General features: G+C 45.7%; 2 protein-coding genes across 2 annotated transcripts in view; one reads left to right on the top strand and one right to left on the bottom strand.

Moving 5' to 3' along the window:
• Positions 1-7,996, top strand: part of LOC104465025 (cytochrome P450 2W1-like) — a 10,063-nt gene extending 2,067 nt beyond the window's left edge. Inside the window, exons 2-9 of the mRNA XM_010077914.1 lie at positions 454-616; positions 2,480-2,629; positions 2,723-2,880; positions 3,248-3,421; positions 4,436-4,574; positions 4,971-5,155; positions 5,677-5,818; positions 7,806-7,996. Coding sequence (XP_010076216.1) covers positions 454-616; positions 2,480-2,629; positions 2,723-2,880; positions 3,248-3,421; positions 4,436-4,574; positions 4,971-5,155; positions 5,677-5,818; positions 7,806-7,996 — 1,302 coding nt within the window. The remainder of the gene's footprint in view (positions 1-453; positions 617-2,479; positions 2,630-2,722; positions 2,881-3,247; positions 3,422-4,435; positions 4,575-4,970; positions 5,156-5,676; positions 5,819-7,805) is intronic.
• Positions 7,997-12,311: 4,315 nt separating this feature from the next.
• The window catches only part of LOC104465023 (cytochrome P450 2W1), a 9,404-nt gene continuing 750 nt past the window's right edge, over positions 12,312-20,965 (bottom strand). Inside the window, exons 2-9 of the mRNA XM_010077912.1 lie at positions 18,599-18,761; positions 17,157-17,306; positions 16,889-17,046; positions 14,916-15,086; positions 14,267-14,408; positions 13,776-13,960; positions 13,018-13,159; positions 12,312-12,499 (exon numbers count right to left, since the gene is read on the bottom strand). Of these exons, the coding sequence (XP_010076214.1) occupies positions 12,312-12,499; positions 13,018-13,159; positions 13,776-13,960; positions 14,267-14,408; positions 14,916-15,086; positions 16,889-17,046; positions 17,157-17,306; positions 18,599-18,761 (1,299 nt within the window). The remainder of the gene's footprint in view (positions 12,500-13,017; positions 13,160-13,775; positions 13,961-14,266; positions 14,409-14,915; positions 15,087-16,888; positions 17,047-17,156; positions 17,307-18,598; positions 18,762-20,965) is intronic.

The following is a 20,965-nucleotide window of genomic DNA, read 5'->3' as shown; positions in this document are numbered from 1 at the left end:
AATGCTTTGGTATGAGAGGAGCATCGTACCAAAGCTTTCCTGTGTGACAGCATCATTACTCACACTGAAATGTCTTCTCTGTTTTTATCTTTCTCTGGTTTGCCAACTTGTGTTGCCATTTGAGGTCCGGTGTTTAACTCTAGGTGGGTTTTTTGTTTTTCATTTGCTTTCTCCTTAAGAGCAAAACCAGATCAGTAATGCACTGATGGGGGTGGGCATTCTTTCGTGGCAAGAAGCCGAAAATCCACACAGATGCCAGCCAGGCGTCTGTACGAAATGCCTCATGTCTGACCGCGATGGGCTCCAGCTCACAGATGCTGTTCTGCAGGGAGCAGCTTCGCAGCTGTTCCCAGCAGGGCACTAGGATGTAATACTTTCTTTCAGAAAGCAACGGGCACTTGCCCCGTGCATGCTCCCTCCCTTCCTGACCATCACAGCTCCCCTCTTTTTCAGCTCGCGGAAAAATACGGCCCCATCTTCACCCTCCACTTTGGGTTCCAGAAAGTTGTGGTCCTGACCGGGTACGAAGTTGTGCGGGAGGCGCTTGTGAACTACACAGAGGAGTTTGTAGACAGACCATCCATCCCAATATTTGACCAAATTCAGAACGGAAACGGTACTAGGGCAATGAGCGGGGTCGGGCGGGAGGGACGACACCATCGCTTAGTGCCAGCCTAACTGTGCATCCCCAGAGCCCAGCTTTTAAACATCCCCCTCGGACCCTTCTGAAGCCAAGCCAACAGAAAAGATTTCTCTTTCATCACTTGCATGCAATGCCTCCTGGCTTTTCATAATTTTTGCTAATGCACTTGCGGCTGATCCATGTCCTGCATGTTCGAGGGTGAGGAGTGGGATTTTTAAAGGCACCGTGGTAATTCTGGGGTTAATTTACGTAAGATGTCAATTAGAGCATCTTGCCACCACCACCACCTTTAAAAACCTTCCCCACAGTTTCAGGGGACTTTGGACTAACTGGTTTGGCTGTTTGGAGCTGTAGGGTTTTCCCCTTTCCCCACTGCCAGGTGCCACAATTTTGGACATCATCAGTCCTCTGCGCCTTGCCTCCCCCACAAAGGTTCTTGGGTGGACCAGCATGAAGCAAATCCAGGCAGAAGCAATAAACCAAGGCTGGAAATTCAGCCTCACAAACACCTGCGTAGTTGTTCCAAGGCAACTCTCCATCCCTGAGTATTTCAGAGGAGTTTTTGTCTTGTTTCTCTATCCTCTGCTTCAGCCGAGTCTTTAGCTTTGAGCATCCAAAAGGCAGCTTTATATGCTGGTCACAGGCTGAAGTTGGGATTACAATTAGAAATTAAATTACCCAGCCATAATATCAATAGAGAAATTTATCGCTACATAAAGAAAAGGAATCGATGGGGAGAAAAGCATTTTTCAGACCTAATTTACATGTAAAATGTCCCCATGGGGGACTGTCAGTGTTGAATAATAAGTCCTTTCACACTTACCTTCTCAGCCCAAGTCTGAGCCACTTAGAGGTGACCCAAAGCTGTAAATTCATAGTGGCTCTTCCGTAACAATGGTCACAAATTTTCCCATGCAACATTTTTTCTTCAGAAAATGCCAATTTTTGACTCCGAAGCTGTTTGCAGAAAAGGAATGATCCAGATGATATTGCATGAATTAAAGAAAAAATTAAAATGAAGTTTAGAAATTTGCTTTGACATTTTTAGAGCAAGCAGTTTTGTTTTCCAAATTAAAACCACACTGCTCTAGAAAAAGCAAACACATTTAAAGACCTTGCAGCCAATATGAAGAAGTGAAGTGCTGGAACCAGCTTTTCAATTGCCACAATCTGAGATAGCCTTTGGATCATTGACACAATTTTTTCTTTCACTATTTCCAACACTCTGATGGGGTGAAATACCCATCCCTGCTTGGTGGCAGTAGCGACCATCAAAGCATGAGCTCAGTGGCCTCTACAAAACCATGGTATTTTTGCCACTGCTGAAAATACGGTGTTGCTGGGAATCTCCATAAATCAGTTCAGCACTGGCCAGGGTTGAGGAGACTGAATGATCCCACCTGACATAGATAAAATAATGACTGGAACAGGACAAGGAAAAGCTACAGAGATACAAGGCTGTCGCTTGAGTCCTTAGGCTTGCAAACAAACAGGGTCAGAAAGGCTGCAAGATGGACTTAGACCAACATCTCTCCCCAGCTCTACAGCCAACCCGTACTGGTCTGAAAGCCATACCTGCTTATGTTGTGCTCAGGAGAGGGCTGGGGCAGACGGGGTTGGGTGGGAGCTTGTTTTTCCCAAACTACAGGCTCAGTGAGCTGCGAGGATACAGGGATGGGGCACACAGAAATAGGAGACCCTCAGTCCCCAGATCCATGGGAAACTGGGCAGCAGAAACACTTGTGGAGATCCCTCCTCTTCCAGTCCCCTGTTTTATTTCGTGTGGTGGGGCTCCTCCGTGCACGAGCCCACGGCGATGTCTCACGGCCTCCCCAGGTTTGTTCTTCTCTATCGGGGAGCTGTGGAGAACAACTCGGAGATTCACCGTATCCAGCATGCGCAACCTCGGCATGGGGAAAAAAATGATAGAAGGGAGGATTTTCGAGGAGCTTCACTTCCTTATCGAGATGATCAAATCCTTCAAAGGTGAGCTGGAGGCCGTCACGGTGCTGTACAGCCTCATATGAATCACTGCTGCTGCAGCATCTCGATAACATTTCCATCCTCCTCCCATTGCAGGGGAGCCTTTTAGCCTGAGGTCCTTCAACTGTGCTCCAATCAACGTCACCTTCGTCATGCTGTTTGGGGACAGGTTTGACTATAAGGACCCAACATTTCTCACTCTCTTAAGACTCATAGATGAAGTTATGATTCTTCTGGGATCTCCGTATTTGAACGTAAGTAACCTGTCCCACAGATGTTTTTATACTGGTACATTATGTTTGTGAGCCACACAAACCACAGGATTTAGTTCAGCAGTTTTCAAACGCTCAGAACCAGCCATTACACCTAAAATGTGACAGTTCTTCATGTACCACCTTGGTCACCACAAGTGTGCAGCCAGATTCCCCTTTGCCACTTTCCTTTTGAACTATCCTGCACATCTCTGTGGAGCTAAATGAGAACTCATCCATGGCTATTTTAGCTAAGATATTACTCCTTCAATACAAAACTCACCTGGTATGTCATGCCTTAGGAAGAAGCTATTTCAGCATCTTGATACTTCTGCAGACTTAATGCTTCTCTTTTTTAATTCCTCATTAGTATTTCAACTTCTACCCGTTCCTGGGATTTCTTTTCAAAACCCACAAGATTATGCTTGGGAAAATAGAAGATGTGCGTGTCATTTTAAGGCAATACATGAAGGCAAGCAGGGAGGATATCAACGAGAACAGCGTGAGGAGCTACATTGATGCACTGATGTTCAAGCAACAAGAGGTATTTGACTGCTTGGCTCTGGTTTCTATTTTTGCTGTTTTCTGCAATGTCTCCTTTGCATTTTCTAGCTAAAACAGTTGCTGAGTCTTAATTTCAGTCATGTCATACAAGCCTATTGAAATCCATGCTGTTATTCCAGTGGTACTGAAATCAGACTCCAGTCTCTTACAGTTGGTGTCATTTACTGCAGGGACTTTTCTATCAAAATTAAGATATGAAACCACTGTCTCGGTCTGCTCCTGAAATAGCAGCATCCGGAAATGTGAGATCAGCTCCTTGTTCCTAGCAGAAAATGCATGAATTTACATGAAAGCTGACTCTGCCTTTCTTTGTATGACAACGAATCTATTAATCACCGATACTGTTGTTCCAAGATGAATGATACACTTAACGTACTTGAATGATAAATCATCTGTACAAGTCCTAGCCCTGCCCTGCATCTTACTTTTGTTGAGACTCTGCAGTTTCACACATCAGTTGATTTCATTCAACACAAAATATTTAGGCTCTGCGTTTTTTCTTCTTTCCAACTGGATCTGGGCCAAGTTTGGGCGCTAAGTATCCTACCCAGCTGTGTGGAGGAAGGGTCAGTGCAGCCCTAAAGCCCAGCAGAAACAACCTGAAAGGTCATTTTGAACATTGCTGGGGGTTCAGTCCTGCCCTTTGGGCAGGAGGAGCCCCTCAACACTGGGATTAGCTGGATCTCCTTCTGTACAGGGGAGAGACCGGGCTTTATCCAAACCCGTGAGGCTGAGTTTGTGAACAGCATCAGGCCTGGCCTTCAGCCTGCTTCTGGGTGGAGACGGATGCTGAAACAAACTCCACTCCAAACTTCCCATCTTTAGTGCTCCCATCTTTGGTGCAGACTGAATTCAAGATCAGGTCTATTTTATCACCCAGTTCACGAACACAAGATCACAGCCAGCAGAGTTGTAGGCTCTGCATTATTTCCCAAGCTTGCTGAATACTAAGACTGTTTTAAGACCTTTGTTATCACTTGTGTTTTTCAAGGAGAAAAACAAGAAAGACAGCGTCTTCCATGATGACAACTTAATAGCATCCATACTCGACCTGGTCATGGCGGGAACAGAGACCATAGCCACCACGCTCCAGTGGGCCATCCTGCTGATGATGAAGTACCCCGAGATTCAAAGTGAGCTCCTGTCACCTACGGTCCCTCCGTGGCATGGCAGAGATGGGGAGGGGAGAGGCCAGGCTTCAGATCTGCAGAAGCTCTTTTGCCTTCAGAGCTGGATCCCATCTCTTTATTGTTGTGTACTCCTGATGTAATTAGGGGCTGAACAAAGTCACAATAAAATAGTCCCTTTGCCTTGCTAGGAGGGAGGATGAGTGGAGATCCAAGTATGATGATGGGGAAAAAAAAATAAGTCCATGTGCCTGAATTAGAAATAGAGCGAGGAAACCCAGGCTGGTGTTTTAAGAATCCTCTCCCTCCAGACCTTGGAAAAATATGTTTTTCCCAAAACCAAATCCAAGGATGGAGCTGGCTTCCTTGCTGGGGTGCATCCACTTTGTTTGTTCCTTCCAGAAAAGGTGCAGGAGGAGATTGGGAGAACCGTCAAAGCTGGAAGCTGGGCCACGTATGAGGATCGGAAAAACATGCCGTTTACAAACGCGGTGCTCCATGAAGTGCAGAGGTTTATCACCCTCCTGCCCCACGTTCCCCGCTGCACTGCTGTCGACACCCACTTCAGGGGCTACTTCCTTCCCAAGGTAGGTCACTGCTCCAGCCCAGGAACATGCCACCCTCCCCATTTTTCCCAGTGCCATTCAAGACTGGTTTCTTTAGAGGGAATTATAGGACTGAAGCCCAAAGTAAGCATCCAAAATCAACCCTAGAAGAGTTTCTTCCTCTCAAGTGATTATGTTGAGTCCAGAGAGACTGGTGTGGGACTCAGTTCAGTCCCTCTCGCATTCAGGACTTCCTCACTCCACAAGTGACCCTGGTTTACCTCCTTGGCGCCATCTGCACAGTGAAGTATCTGCCAGGGAATTTACAGGATCTGACCCTCTGCTTGAGGTTTTCACAGCACCATGTCGGGTTTGGCTTCAATTCTTGGCACTGCTGGGAAAATCTCACTGACATCTCTCTACTGGCTGATGGGATAAAACCCTCAGGGTCTCCACCTACCCCAGGTGGAGCAAATCTCTTGGGACACCAAAGTCTGTGTCACAAAATGAACCAAAACAGAGCAATTTGCTGACTTTTGTGCCTTCACATACTTTTCTTTCAGGGTATAATCGTAATCCCATCGCTCACCTCAGTGCTGCTGGATAAGACGCAATGGGAGACACCACATCAGTTCAACCCCAACCACTTCCTTGATGCTGAAGGGAATTTTGTAAAGAGAGAGGCTTTCCTGCCCTTCTCCACAGGTGACTAAAGGGCTGATCTGCACAGAGCTGAGGCTATGGCAGGACCATTTTATTCCAATATACACTAATGTGGTCTTTGTGGCTAAGTACTATCTTTGACTTGGTCAATAAGCAACCAGGCAACTGAACGGAGTCAATTATTCTGCATCCAGGAAAATGGCTGCTCTCAGAGCTCCCCTCTCCTACCACTGGAGGGGTTTGTTCCCAAAGGTTCAACAGGAGAGAAGACAAAGAGATATACTGCATCCAAAAGAAGGTGAAAAATGTCTCAGAGATGCCAGGAGTAGCTGGACAATCAGCCAGGACTGGTGGGGCTGCCAGCACAGCTCTGTGCGGGGTTTCACGAGCTCCCTGGAAGTGCGGGTACAATCCAGGGACCCTCAAGTCCTGTCTTGAGGCAAGCCCCACGTGTAAGGGGGTCTGATGGACAAGGCCTCATCCATTGCCCACCAGAGCCAAGGAAGAGAGCCCCAGTAAGCCTTGCGCCTTGGCTGGGTATTACAGCCAGCAGAGACCCCATGTGGGACACAGTATATCAAACCCTGTTACTCTCACTGTGAAATCTTAAACCCAAAGCCCTGGATTGTTCCCCAAAATCACCTTGGATGGTGATTCTTCCAGTGGCACTTTAAAGACCTCTCAAGGTTTCCCAGCAAGAGCTGTTTTTTTAGAGGAAGAAGCAGAGCCCCATGGTTATGGGATAAGGCACTTGGCATCCTGGCACTACCTCCATCTGTCATTTTGGTCAAGTCACAAACTTTTGCTTTTATTTTTTTAATCTCAATTTCATCTGCAAAATACGATTAACATTCTTTCTCTGGAGACTCATAAACCCAACCCCACCGGGACTTGAGCTGAGCTAATGGTAGGAACAGTTGTTAGATATCAAAAACTCTCCCCTGAGACATCCTGAAAGAAGAAATATCACTTACACGTTGCCTTCCTGACAGCCGTAACTGCTTCCAAAGGTTGCTGGTTTTCAGAAATGCCTGCTGCCCAGCCCACGCCCTCCATGGCTGCAGCAGCGTGCATTATGAGGGGGCACAGCTGGATGGAGTGGTCTCACTGGGATTTTAGCAAATCCCAACACTGAAGGAACCCGTAAGTACTATAAAGGGAGATTTCCCACAAAATCCTACAAATCCTCCCATTCAACCTTACACTTTCCAGCTGTTCCTCTGAAAGGATGGGTTGAAGGGATTCCAGAATGTGGTCCAGCAACAGACCCTCAGCAGTAACTTCTGATGTTAGGCAGCCTGTCCTCACTGTCCACCTTGTGCTTCACCTGTACAGGGACCATCATGCGAGGGCTGGAAACCTATCACAAAAAAGAAGAAACACAGTCTAGAAGTGGGGTGTTAGGATAAATTCCACAGGAAAAGTGAGTTTCAAATCATTTCACTTTGGAGGAGGCAGCATTTTTTTATCAGGCTGCTTTTTTAAGATTTAAAGATGCTGAGAGGGCTGGAAGAGCTAAGGAGAAGGGAGGGTACATCATAAATATATTATAACCCTGTAACACAGCTGTGACGTGCTGCTGCAGGTAGCTGTGAGGTAAAGAGACCAAGCACACACATCGTGCCAGCATGGCTGGGACAGCTACCTCTAGCAACATGGGCTCCTCTGCTCTGAAATGCTCTGGTGCATTTCAAGGTTTCACTGCTGCTTCCATTACGACATGGAAAGGAAGTCCAGAGGAGAGCCACGAAGATGTTCAGAGGGCTGGAGCACCTCCCGTACGAGGACAGGCTGAGAGAGTTGGGGCTGTTCAGCCTGGAGAAGAGAAGGCTCCGGGGAGACCTTAGAGCAGCTTCCAGTGCTGAAAGGGGGCTACAGGAGAGATGGGGAGGGACTCATTGTCAAGGAGGGTAGTGAGGGACCTTCCAACCCAAACCATTCTATGATTCTATCTCAGATGCTAACGTGTCCTTGACAAATATTCTAGTTTGATCTTTCCATCAAGTAAATCCACTGCTTTCTTCTGCAGGGCGAAGGAACTGCATTGGAGAAAGCCTCGCCAAGATGGAGCTGTTTGTCTTCTTTGTAGGGTTGCTGCAGACATTTACTTTTCAACCCCAGCCAGGAGTTTCAGAATCTGACTTGGACCTTACTGTCCCCCAGACGACTTTCACATTAAGGCCTCAGCCTCAGGCAACCTGTGCTGTCCTGCGTGAATAACCACAGCCTTGCTGAAGAGCAAACCAACAAGTGGGGAAGCTGCTGAGACCCAAGTTAGCTATTCTGTGACTTGCCACCTCCCAATCTGCCACATCACCCTCTTTCACATTCCCTTCCCACTGTTTCCATCTACTCCCACTCCACCTGCCTCATAGGTTGCTGATCCCCTCTTTGCTCCTGTGCGGTGAGAAGATGCCTATGATCAATTAGAAACCACGACACACACTTTTTCTCAAGACAGACTGTGCATGGAGCCGATGGAGAGACCAAGGGGGAGGTCTGGTGAAGAGGATGCAACCCATGAATAGTAGGTGTGGTACCCAGGTTCCCATAGCAAAGCAGTGAGGTTCATAATGTCACAGAAATCTGCCTGAAGACCTGAGGAAAGATGCACCACCATTTGTTGGAAGCCAACAGAAATACACTGTGGGTCACACACTTGAACCATCTGTAGGTACCTCCCGAACATTTCCAAGCTCTCTAATTACCCATAGCTTCTAGCAGAATCCTACAAGCCTAGGCAGCCAAGTCAAACACTTGAGAGTGAAAAAACAGATTGATCCATGTGATTTGAGGACAAAGTTATTTCTGCCTTGGAACAATGTCCTGAAAGATCCCCAAAGTCTGCAAACCCATTCAGATAAACAAATGCTGTTACCACTGAGTTCAACACTGCATATAGCATGTGAGATTTGTACCAGCAAGCGATCATAAAAGGCTAATGATACAGAAAATAAAGTGGACTCATTTCTAGTTTTATGGATTTCTGTCTTTCCTGACCTTGTTGAATAGGAGCAAACACTATTCCTCCCTTTAGATCTCCTGGGTAATGTTAAGGGCTGACATCAGCAGTCCCTCTGGTATTTGGGATGATCTGCCCATTGGAACCAGCTATGCCATTTCCTTGCAAATGGTGTCTGATTTCACAGTGCTTGTATTGCACTCACACATGCAAGGAAAATTGGGATCAGGGGTTAGACAAGACCTGGTTTTGGTTGTTTTCCTTTCCTCTGTAGCTTTGTCTGGCTGTTTTCCCTGTAGCAGTTTTATCCACCATCATATTCCACAATCTTATTCCAGTTGATGTATAGCTCAAGCAATTTTTCATCCATTTATCTGCCTGTGAATTGCCACTTCCCCAGAAGTATTTTCTTATCATGTGCTTTATCATATTTTTTGTTTTTCCTTTCATGGGAACCCAATAAAGTTTTAATCCCATGTGTTCATTGTATTTCATACACCTGCCACCCAACTTTGCATTACACGGAAATGCCAATGCCATGAAAGGTTGATCCTGAGCCCAGAGTGACAATGAATATTGCAAGTTTTACTAATATCTCATGGGTGAGAGGTTCTGCATACCCTTATCCTATGAGAAACAGGGAGGGACAGACAGGTAAAGCCCCTGAGAAGCAAGCCTCATATCAACTCAATGAAGGAAGTCTTGGCCTTGCTGAAATAAAAAAAGGCTTTTGCCTTTGACTTCAGAGAGGCCAGGACTATTCCTGCTTGTGCTGGTGTTGGCTGGGATAGAGTTAATTTTCTTCATAGTAGCTAGTATGAGGCTGTGTTTTGCATTTGTGCTGAGAATGCTGATAACACACTGATGTTTTTGTTGTTGCCAAGCAATGCCTACATTAAGACAAGGACTTTTGCAGCTTCTCGTATAGCCCCTGCCCTCCCAGCTTCTTCTTTACACTTCTTCTCTAGACTAGTTTTTCTCGAGTTTTGTCTCTGTCTCGACAAGGACTTTTGCAGCTTCTCGTATAGCTCCTGCCCTCCCAGCTTCTTCTCTACACTTCTTCTCTAGACTTGTTTTTCTTGAGTTTTGTCTCTGTCTCTTTTTTTTGTTCTTTTCCTTTTTGTTACAATTCATTAGTATTAGTATTTTGTTAAAATCATTAAACTGTTCTTATCTCAACCCGTGAGTTTTCTTACCTTTTTCCTCTGATTCTCTCTCCCATCCCACTGGGAGGGGTGGGGAGTGAGCAAGCGGCTGTGTGGTGTTTATTGCCAGCTGGGGTTAAACCACAACACTGCTCTAGCCCCTCCAAAAGTAATATGAACTCAAAAGACAGCTATGGCAACAATCTAGTGTTCAAGGGACAAAGCTGGGCTGGGTTCATATCTGCATGATTTCGCTGGTGGAACCTCAGACCTGGCCCCTTGTTGTGGGCTCTTGGGGTCTTGGCTTCGAAGGAGAGATGGATCCCTTCCTACACAGCACAGCAGCCTTCCGAGTCTGCTCTTTTTGGATATCGCCTTCTGCACTGGCACTCTCCAGCAAGCAGAGCACCTGCGGCAGTGCTGGCTGGTACAGAAATCCAGCAGACTGCGCAATACCTGGGCCTCAGCTAGAGCCATGGGCTACCAGGTGCAAACATCCGTGGGAAGCAGGTTTCTTTGATTCCTTTGAAAAGTGCATCCTACTTGCGTACGTGTTCATCCTCCAGCACACTGAATTAGACAGCTGAATAGATCTCTGCAAAAGAAGGTGCCTGCCTCGCATTTGTTTGTTCAGCCAAACGATGGCAGAACATTGATTATGACTCAGCTACAGATTTATCTAGCAGAAAACATTGTCTCTCAGGGGTGGAAATACCATTTCCACATTCCTCAGTGGCCCTGAGGGTCTTTCCTCTAGCTGCAAAACATGTTTGTGCCTTGCAACACACTGACCTGAACTGAAGGTAAACATCTCGGGGCAGGACAGGTGGCTTAATTTTTAAAGTAAGATCAACAAATCCAACTCACCCTGTGTCTGTGGTTCATGCCACGTGCAGCTGGCTGGGCAGCATGTCCCATAGCCCAGCCTGCCGTCCCTAGTGCTGCAATGATGCTGGGACCAGGGGCTGCTGCTCTCAGAGGGGCAATGACCCGCTGCAAGGATGGCAGCAACCATGTAGATTTGTAAAACGAGGGCTGCCTTGTAACTGCAGCCCCTTGCACACTGGCCAGAGTAATAAGCATCGTGCAGAATATGATTTCGTTATTCTTTTTGCCAGGAGATGGCACCATGATCCCTCTGAGTCTCAGAAAGCCCAGCCCTTTAGTCCTTACTGGGGTAAAATGCCTGCCAGCCTCAACCCAGGGCTGTACAAGGTGGGCAGAGTGAAGCTCTGAGGCTCTGTGCACCCCCAGTCCAACCACATTCACCTGCCTGCAAGGCTGGGAGCAGAGATTTATGCACTTTTTATTTACCACTAACCTGTAAGAATCAGGTGGTATGCAGGGAACAGGAGAAGTCTTCTCCTCCTCATCCTACAGCAGCCAGGGATCCCCCCCAGGGGTTAACCAGCTCGAACACTTTTTGGGAGAATGGCTCAGCCCACCTCCCCTTGCAGTCCTACCAGCTCATCACTCAGCATTTCAGACCAAGGAAGAAGACAGCTGCTGCAGAAGAATCCTGTTGCCTTCCCTGATGAGGGGATGTGATGATGCTCCATCTCTAGTCATCTCAGAGGAGGAAAAGAAGAAATGGGAATGACAGGAAATGATAGGGTCCTGACAGATCTCACAGAAAACTGGGAGAAGTAAGGAAAAGGGGGATGGACAGGTTTGCTGTTGCTTTGCCTGCATCTGCTTCTGTGCTGCTTAAGGAAAGAGGATTTTAGAAACATCTTTGCAATATTTGTCTGCATGCTTGCTTGTCCAAATACCGTGCTCTGAAAAGATGTGCTTACGTATCTGAGCTACCTTGGTAAAAACATAGGGGGTAAATGACTTTGCCTGTCTGGGGAGTGTTGTTAAGTCCCACATCAGTGCAGGTGTAGCAGAGCCTGTACCCAAAAAGGGACGAAGATTCCCAAGGAACTATGCTGAGGTCCCTCAGAGCAAGAGGAACCTAAAAAGTCCAAGGTTTGGTATCTGGGATTCAAAATCAGAAGTCTGGAAAAGTGTTGGAAGAGCATCCACCAGACACAGAAAGTGCAGGTATCTGGACAACAATTGTATCTAATACTGTTCTCTGAGTGAGGAGATAAACCACTCTTGAGAAACATCCTCTCTCAGAAGCTTACAACTAGGATAACTTTCTTACATTGTGTATTTGATGTGTAAAGCCATGACTGTCCTTCTGTTCCAGTCCTGTATCTGGCTGGAATTTTCCAGGTAACCTTACCCACCATCCCAGCTCTGCTTCTTAGAAAAATATTTGTTCAACAGATATTTTAAGCATAGAGACAGTACTTGCAAGGCTCTGAGTAAGGAGACACTTCTTGTAGCTACTGCGTAGGGATCTGGTTTCTCCTTTGTGCATCTGCTAGGCTCTGTGCAAAACCATTACATGGGTTTTTCTCAGTTCAGAGCCTTGGGCTTATTGCCGTAGCACAGCACAAGCACGCTGTGGATGGGGTCTCATGGTGAATCCAGCCTCTGCAGTTGTGTTCAGCTCAGATTCTTTGACCCCAGGTGGAGGCTTAAAAGTAAATTTCTGGATCAAGCCTGTGAAGAAGATGAAGAGCTCCATCGTGGCAAGACTTTCTCCGATGCAGTTTCTCCGCCCTGCAAAGCCAAGAGCATGGCTGTTGGTGGAGTGATTGGGTAAGTGGTGGCCCAACTTTGTTAAAAGGTTAAAAAACCCCTCTCTTCCCTACTACTTGGTAGCGATAGCATGAGGGACAGTATAGGCCTCAGAAATGCAAAACAGCATGTGATATTCATCAGCCATCACTGTTGGTCTCCTGCAGGCATTTGAACAGGGCTGTTTCACCCTGAGCCTGCAAGGAACTGATCCAGGACACCCCAGAAACCAGTCTTCCCAAGCAGAGGGAAGGTTGAACTCTTGCTGAAAGGTGTTGAGTCTTCTGTGGGTCCCAGTGGTGTCTTTAAACACCAGGACCCTGTGCAGGCTGAGGGGCTGTTTGCAAGTCATCAAAACCCAGGGAGGGTATTTCCAACCCATCCCCACCACTGATGTCTGTGCTGTTCCCAACAGAGGCTCGGATCCTGCCAGTTGGCTAATATCTTCTGAGGGACACCAGGAACTCGGTGCCCTGTGCAGGATCACATGCTTTCGTTACCTGTGGAGAAGGGCAGGAACGCTTTCTTCTTTACAAAGTTCCCATCCGCATCAAGGAAATGGTTGGGGTTGAACTCGTCGGGCGTCTCCCATTGCGTTTTATCCAGCAGCACGGAGGTGAGCAGAGGAATCACGGTTGTTCCCTGCAGCACAACCAGGCTCTGCTTTAGCGTGTGTGGATGTACCCAACTTCTGGCTTGGCCCATTCAGCCATGTAACCGTTTCTCCCTTTGGGCTCTGCCTGCAAGCAAACGTCTACCTCTGAAGAACTAATTTCTGGGCTAGTACATGACCATATGACCCTTAGTTCGTGTGGATACCCAGCTCACTGGAATTACTAACTAATATGGGATTAAACAACAATGGTTGTTGACTGTTTCTGAGTTATGAAGCAGAAGACAGATGTAAACCGGGCTTCCTTCCTGCCCAGCTGTTCCCTGCTCGCCTCAAGGCAGGCAAGCAGACAATGCCATGGTGCTCCAGAGGCAGAAGTGCTCTGCAGGGCATGAATGGCAATGGAGAGTGAATAGAACAAAGCACAGACTCTGGAGTACAAAGACTGAGTTACGGGAAATGGGAAGTTGTGAGCATAACCATGAAGTCACCCTGACATCAGATGCAGAGGAGGCAGAGGGTTAGGGAACTGCTCTTCCCACCAAAAGCCCTGTGCTTCAAGCCCTCCCCCTCCTTGTGACATTTTGCCCTGTGGGTCACTGGTGTGCATCCCCCACCCGCCTTCATCTGCAGAGCAGCAAGTACCTTGGGGATGTAGTAGCCTTTGAAGTGGGTGTCAACAGCAGTGCACCGTGGGACATGTGGCAGGAGGGTGACAAATCTCTGCACCTCGTGGATCACCGCGTTGGTAAATGGCATGTTTTTCCTGTCCTCAAAGGTAGGCAAGGAGCTAGGGCCAAGAACGCGGTCAACCTCTGCATGCACCTTTTCTGGAGGGCAAAAAAAAGGCATGAAGTAGTTTCCCGTAGTGCTAAAGTGCCTCCAAATCCCAGCTCATGACTGTTCATTAGTCTGCCCCAGGCAGGAGGTTGCCCAGCCCCTGGGAGCAGAGAAAGAACAACCCCTCAGACCCTTTGGTCCTCAGCGGCAGCATACAATGCTTGGACAGAGGTGGACGGGTTCCAGGTGCTCAGATTTTGGATGCACTAGAGGCTAAGAAGCTTTTACAGGTGAGCAAGCACTTAGGAAGTCACTGCACCCTCCGTAAGAAAAGCAGAACTACAAAGGTGTGTTACTTTGAATCTCGGGGTACTTCATCAGCAGCAGGATGGCCCATTGCAACGTCGTGGACGTGGTCTCAGTGCCAGCCATGAGCAGGTCGAGTGCAGAAGCCAAAACGTTTGCATCATGAAAAAGTGTATTGCTTTTATTTTCCTCCTTGAGGGAAATAAAGAGAAAAAAACCAACTGCTGTTAGCATGGCAAGAGGTAAGTAGGGCAGGTAACCCAGTCTTCAGAGACATGACAGTGTGATGCGTATGAGTGCCAAGATGCACCCCATTGACATTTCAGTACAGAAATGCTTCTGTTTTCTGCAGAAATGTTTTCACACTTGAGATTTTATGCCCAAAATGAAGTAATTGGACAAATTCATTGATTTTACAACATCACACGACATTTATCTGCTCTGGGCAGTGGTTATCTGTACTTCCATCCCTCTTGGTGACACCTGAGGATGAGTTTTAGACCTTCATGCAATATGGTCTAGTTAATTATCTCTTGCTTTTCCTGCAGTATTTAACATACTAAAATAGGAGGACATTTACCCAAAATTTAAATATTTTCATATAGACTGTAGTAGAAGTAGAGGATGTTCATTAGATAAGCGACACGGAGCATCTCTGTATAGGATATCGCACTAGGAATCATCATATTGTTAAAATACCTCTTGTTTGGATACCAGTGCATCAATGTAGCTCGTCAGATTTTTTTTATTCATACTTTCTTTGCTTTCCTTGATGCATTTCTTTAAGATCACACACACCTCTTCTACTTTTTTCAGTATTGTCTTGTGAGGTTTGAGGAGAAACCCAAGGAATGGGTAGAAATTAAATAACTGAAAGAAAATAAAAAGAAAAAAAAAATCACAGAAAAATAAATTCACCCATTACCTTGTAAAACTCAAGTATCATCATGGAGAAATAATTTATGTGAGGAACAAAATGACATGACTGGAGTCTCTTTTTTTTGGTAACTAAAAAATTTTAGTGTATAAAAATGCCTCCTCTTATTAAAAATTCTATATAGAAATGAACGGGGCCTATCAGACTTGTCTAGACAGAGCCTATAAACACCAATTTGAAAAAAAAAAAAAAGACAATTAAGAGAAAGTGATAGTAAACTCATGAAACAATGAAATTGCATTTTTAAAGAGGTAATAAAGCAAAAAGATAAAGCATTGCTCTTTAGGAAAGAGAACTCCAAATGTTTAGCAAGCCAAAATACTTATGTTTTAAAGTTGTTAGATCATCATTTTTAACTTTCACATGAATTATAAATCAATTACACTCGGTTCTCAGCATCGTTAAATTTCACAGCACAATAAATGGTTGCCTTTTATGTGCAGGGGGGTTACTTACACCGTTTCTCAATGTTATAAATAAACTGGCAGCAGAATAAGATTCACAAATCTCTTGCTCTTGCTAACTGGTTATAATTTTTGCAGTTTTCTGCAAAAATTAAACCTGACATAGAGATTAAAAGAAAAGGGATGTTGCCCATCTTTTTTATTATAAATAGTGCTCATTCAGGTAATGAATTCATCAGCATAAATATTTTTAACAGCTTTTTGGGTGACTTTCAATATTACCTTAAGTAACTAATACTCTATTCCTTGTGATGGAGGGTTAAGTTAAGAAGAGCTCTGGGGTCAGGTGAGACCCTCTTAGCTGGAATACTCTCTTTATGCAGCTCTGTTGAGTGGGTGTTGATTCAATGCCATGATAGGAGGTATGAGAGGTCCGTATACAATGTCTGCAGCTCTGTACTTTGTACCACTACTCTGTAACTTCACCAGTTTCTTAAACTGTAGCAAGAAACCAAAACCTAGCAACCCTCCAGTGCAGGTGCAGTTGTCCCTAAGGCAAGAGGTTACTTTTGGGATGTTCATACAGCATCCAGAAGAGCATGACTGGAATGAGCCTGGGTATTTTTCTTTGAACATCCACAAATGAAGTCATAATTTCAATAGTTTTATCACTGGGGTGATTTTAAAGAAGGAAACTCTGGCCATGCCTTCTAAGAGGGACCCAATTACCTCTGGTCCCTTCCACCAGAGCCTTGTTTGGACTGAAAATACTAGGGAACACAACATGCTGGCATTTTGTGGTTTATTCTGGGTACTGCTGGAAAAATATTTACAAAACCAACCAAACAAAAAACATCAAAAAACAAGTAAGCAGAATCTTTCTGAACTCTGCCAAAAGTGCTATGAACATTTTTGAGATGCACTCCAGGAATGTTTTCCTGCAGTGAAACACCAAAGACAGAAGGTTGCCCAGATTCCAGTCCTATATTAGGGTCTATTTCCTCATGGTAGACTACAATTTGCCATAAACAATAAAGTTTGCTAAATAGAGTGACTAAAAATAATAACATAAAGGCCAACATCTATATCACTTCAGTGAATTTCCACTGATGCTCCTGGACGCTGCCCACTCCATGTCCAACTGTGCTGGAAGTGTGGTTTGAATTAGATAATCTTTAAAGGTCCCTTCCAACCCAAACCACTCTATGAGTCTATGAATCTTGTGGTTCAGTAACCTAAAGAGGCTCCAAAACCATCCAGAAACAGGTCCCTTGGTTGACCTAACAACTCTGATGAGATACTGGAGCATCTCAGCACAGAGCGTAACTTACGTGCAAGAATGGAGACCCAAGAAGGTGCATAACTTCATCTATGAGTCTCAACAGAGTAAGAAACGTTGGGTCTTCATAATCAAACCTTTTCCCAAAGAGAATAGCAAAGGTGATGTTGGTGGGAGCCATATTCAAAAATCGTAATTGGAAAGGTCCACCTAAAAATTAACAAAATCATACATGTGTTGGTAGTTCCTGGAGCAACCCAGAGGTCTTCACAATGGCTTTGTAAAGTAGCATGAAACACCTGATGCTATCTCCAGCTCACCTTTGAAGGATTTGATCAACTCAATAAGAAAGCGAAGCTCCTCAAGCATCCTTTCTTCTCCAAGATGCTTCCCCATGCCGAGATCCCGCATGGTGGCTATGGTGAAACGCCGTGTTGTCCTCCAGAGCTCTTGAGAAGAGAAGAACACACCTACGGAGGGAACACAGGATTGCACGCCCTGTTTGCCAAGGGGGTGAGGGATTTTATCAGAAACACCAAAAGCACAGCCAGGGAATGAAGGTATTTTGCAACCTGGAGGAGCCTCCTTCGGAGAGGACTGGGGGGCTTGGTGGGGGCTGGCTTGGGAAAGCACCGCCTTAGGTTCAGAAGGGCAGGAGGCAATATTTTAAACAGTTGGGTGCTGTTCACACCAAAACTCGGGGTTTGGCTTGTTTATAGCTTTGTCTCTTTGCAGCCGTACACAGTGAGAAGCTCTACGCATGGTATTTGTCTCAGGCTGATTTGTTTTTCCTTAGAAAAATGACCCAGCTGTTCCAGAGAGCCAGGCTAGGAGCAGATGACGCTGCTCCATCCTTGTCATGAAGAAGACAAACGATTTCACTGAACAACTTCCAGTTTAGATGATGAAGTGTATACTGGGCAGGGGGACAAGGAGGGGTGCAGGGAGGCACCTCTGCTTACAGCTGGGGAACACCCCCCCAGCTGGCTAACCCATCGGCCAAAAAAAGCACTCAGCCAAGAGGGCACGGAGGTGTCTGGGTACAATTCAGAAGTCATCCCTTCCCAGAAGAGCTTCCAGGGCTGAACACATTCTACATCTTCATACAGTGATTGGGCTAGTAGCGTAGTGTACCCTTCCTCACACTGGGCCTCACTCTTAAAAACAAGATTAAAGAAAAAAAACCCCACACTGTATGCATTATATACATATTAGGTCATCAAATCTTTTCGTTTCAGCCCTGGATTATTCCCTTCATTGTTTTTCAGTGTCTAGTCTTGGGCAATGTATTACTTTTTAACATGCGATTCAGAAACATGCCAAAAATCTGTTTACAGAAGTGATTGTTTGAGGTACAAACAGCCCGTGCTATTGCTCTCTTGCCAGTTCTTGCAGTCTTTATCATGAGTCATGCATGATCCGTGCTTTGTCTGAACTCCCAGTAACTGTAGAAAAGAGATTGCGTAACAACTTAACCTTCACGCTGTGAAAAATAATTTCCTTCCCTCTGCACTGCAAAAAGAATTCCTTGAAATGTGACCCAAGTGCCACTAAGAGCAAAAAAAAAAAAAACCAAAACCTGATAAGGCAAATAGGAAGATCCCCAGAAGTATTTTTATAAAGAAAACAAACTGCCTCCACGCCCCAGAAAATGTAGCCCTTGAAGATAAGGACACAGATCAAGGGTCTTAAATACTGATGCAGCTGAAACAATGCATTTGAGAAGCAGCGGAGCAAGCACATCCTGTCATCCTGCCAGTACCGTTTCCATGCTGGATGTGATAGAATATGGGTATAGCCGGTCTGTCCGCAAACACATCCGCCGTGTTCAGAAGGGCATCCTTGACTGCCTCGTAGCCAGTCAGAACCACCACCTTCTGAAACCCCAAATGGACGGTGAATACGGGGCCGTATTTCTCTGCAATCTAGGAGGAGAGAAAAATCAGACTGTGGAGGTCATCAGTGGGAGTGGAACGTCCTGCTGCGGGGGCTCGAGAGTCGCCTTCCCTCCTCCTTCTGTGGCCAGAAGGGATGGAAGGGTGCCAGAGACAAAGCCCTGAGATGCTTAAATGAAAGAGGAATCAAAGCAAATTGTCACTGTTTTGCTTAGCCCAACAGCTTCCATTAAAACACTGTTTTTCTGAGCTGGTTGGGCTTGTTTTGGCCCAGTGGGTTACAAGAGGCAGAGGGCAACAAGACATCTTGGGCAGCACCAGCAGCATAGAAGCATCACGGAGATCTGCCAGACAGCTACCGAGCAGCTGCAGGCTGTCACGCTATCCTCCACCACAAGAGGATGGACAAGCAGAGATGTCCCTTTTTGTGATAAACATTTAAATAAAAGCCTTGTCACAATTAATGTGAAGAGGTATAGAATATGATTCATCAAAGATGGACATATGAAGGTGTAAGAAGCCACTGCTCTTTCAACTTGCCTTAGAAAATCACCACAATACCACACTCTACTCTTTATTTCTGCTACACCACAGTTTTCAAGCCACTGCACAGCAGGACTTTACAGTGACATCTGAGATACTGGGTAGCAGGAGCTCTCTGGAGGCTCACAAACATGGTCCTGCCAGGCCTTACAAGGAATTAAGACTTCACTGAGAACAATGGAGTTGAAACTGCATAAAGCTCTCGTGAGATCAAGCCTGGAGTCCCATAAAAGGAGCCCAGTTCTGGCAACGTAAACCAGAGGAGGCTTCAAATCTTAGCAACCAGTGCAGCTGTACCAGAGCACACAGGTGGCCCGGGCAGCAGCGAATCGGTGCTTCGGCAATATAGCCAGACTTGTTGAATCTATGAAAAAAAAATAGTTCACAGGACATTGATTGTGATCATTTGTTCAAAGTAATGTTGCTGCATCATCTACCATGCAACTTTCATGGGGAAATCCTTTAGGAATTCTCCTTTGGGGGAGGATTTGTTTCCTAATACCTTAAAAGCCTTCTGGCAAGTCAGCTGTCGGATCATTACTGCAATTCCAAAATCTCTATATAAAATCTCACCCCGCCCATAGCTGCAGCCTGAAGGACACTCTCTCCATCTTCTGACCTTTGCAGTCAGGGCAGCAAAGTCTTCTTTGCAGTCTTCTGACTGCAAAGGTCAGAAGATGACGAGAGTGTCCCCTGGGCTGCAACCAGAGACCCCTTTCCCATTTTCCTTCTTGATGCCATAGTTCAATGGGGGAAAGAAGGCATCAATGTGGTCAATGTGCCAAATATTTCCCCTGAATCTATGTCTGACTAAGATGCTGTCACCTTGCTCTTGGGTCCTAAGGTCACCTCCTTTCCAACCACTGTTTTGCTTCTTCTTCCCATGCACCTCCCGAACGCCCCTTCTCCCCAAACTCCTCCTCTGCAGAAGCATTTCTGGTCTCGCCAGCTCCTCTTACCTCCATAGTGCTAACCAGGTCAGAGGGCTGCTGGCAACCTGATAGTAAACAGCTGTGTGTAAGGTGCAGGATACTCACACCCCGTGTCCTGACAGAGGGAATGCCCGCTGAGCCACATTTTGTCTCTGAGAGGCTAAATACATTGAAATTTCCCCTTTTTTTCTGGGAGACAGATGCGAGGCAGCTGTGGTTCCTACAGAGAACCTTGTCTTGTGTGAGTCCAAGTCATTCACTGTTTCAGATGATTTCTCCTACATCTCTTCTTCAGGCTGTTCTGTATTAATTCCCATTCTCATGAAAAACTGGCAACATCCATAAAGCAAAGAATACAAGCTATTTTGGCAACCACCATTAAACATCCATCTTTCAATTTGGCTATGTGAACATCCAAATACTTTAAAGTGTTTCACAACACAAGGAAGATGCCAAAATTGAGGTCCACCGATCTAATCTGATGTGGATACTCACAGTTTTCAATGTGTGAGTATTTCTTGTGTAAGCACTGCTCATATTTAACATCAGCCTCTGCAGAGTTGGGATTTAACAGTTTCTTTGGTGATTCTGAAACCTTTAAAACATCACAGCTTTTAAAAAACGCATTTGGCAACCAAAAACATCTCAGAACTGTCACCAGAGGAGAATTTTAAATAGGTAAATGCTGACATTCAACAACCTGGAAACAAAGGATGCTCATTCTTACCTTCATTAGGGATTTATCTTGCCTTCTAAGAT

This window comes from Pterocles gutturalis, unplaced genomic scaffold, assembly GCF_000699245.1.
Source record: "Pterocles gutturalis isolate BGI_N339 unplaced genomic scaffold, ASM69924v1 scaffold17428, whole genome shotgun sequence".
Classification (NCBI taxonomy): Eukaryota; Metazoa; Chordata; class Aves; order Pterocliformes; family Pteroclidae; genus Pterocles; species Pterocles gutturalis.
This window is presented reverse-complemented; position numbering and strand designations above follow the sequence as displayed.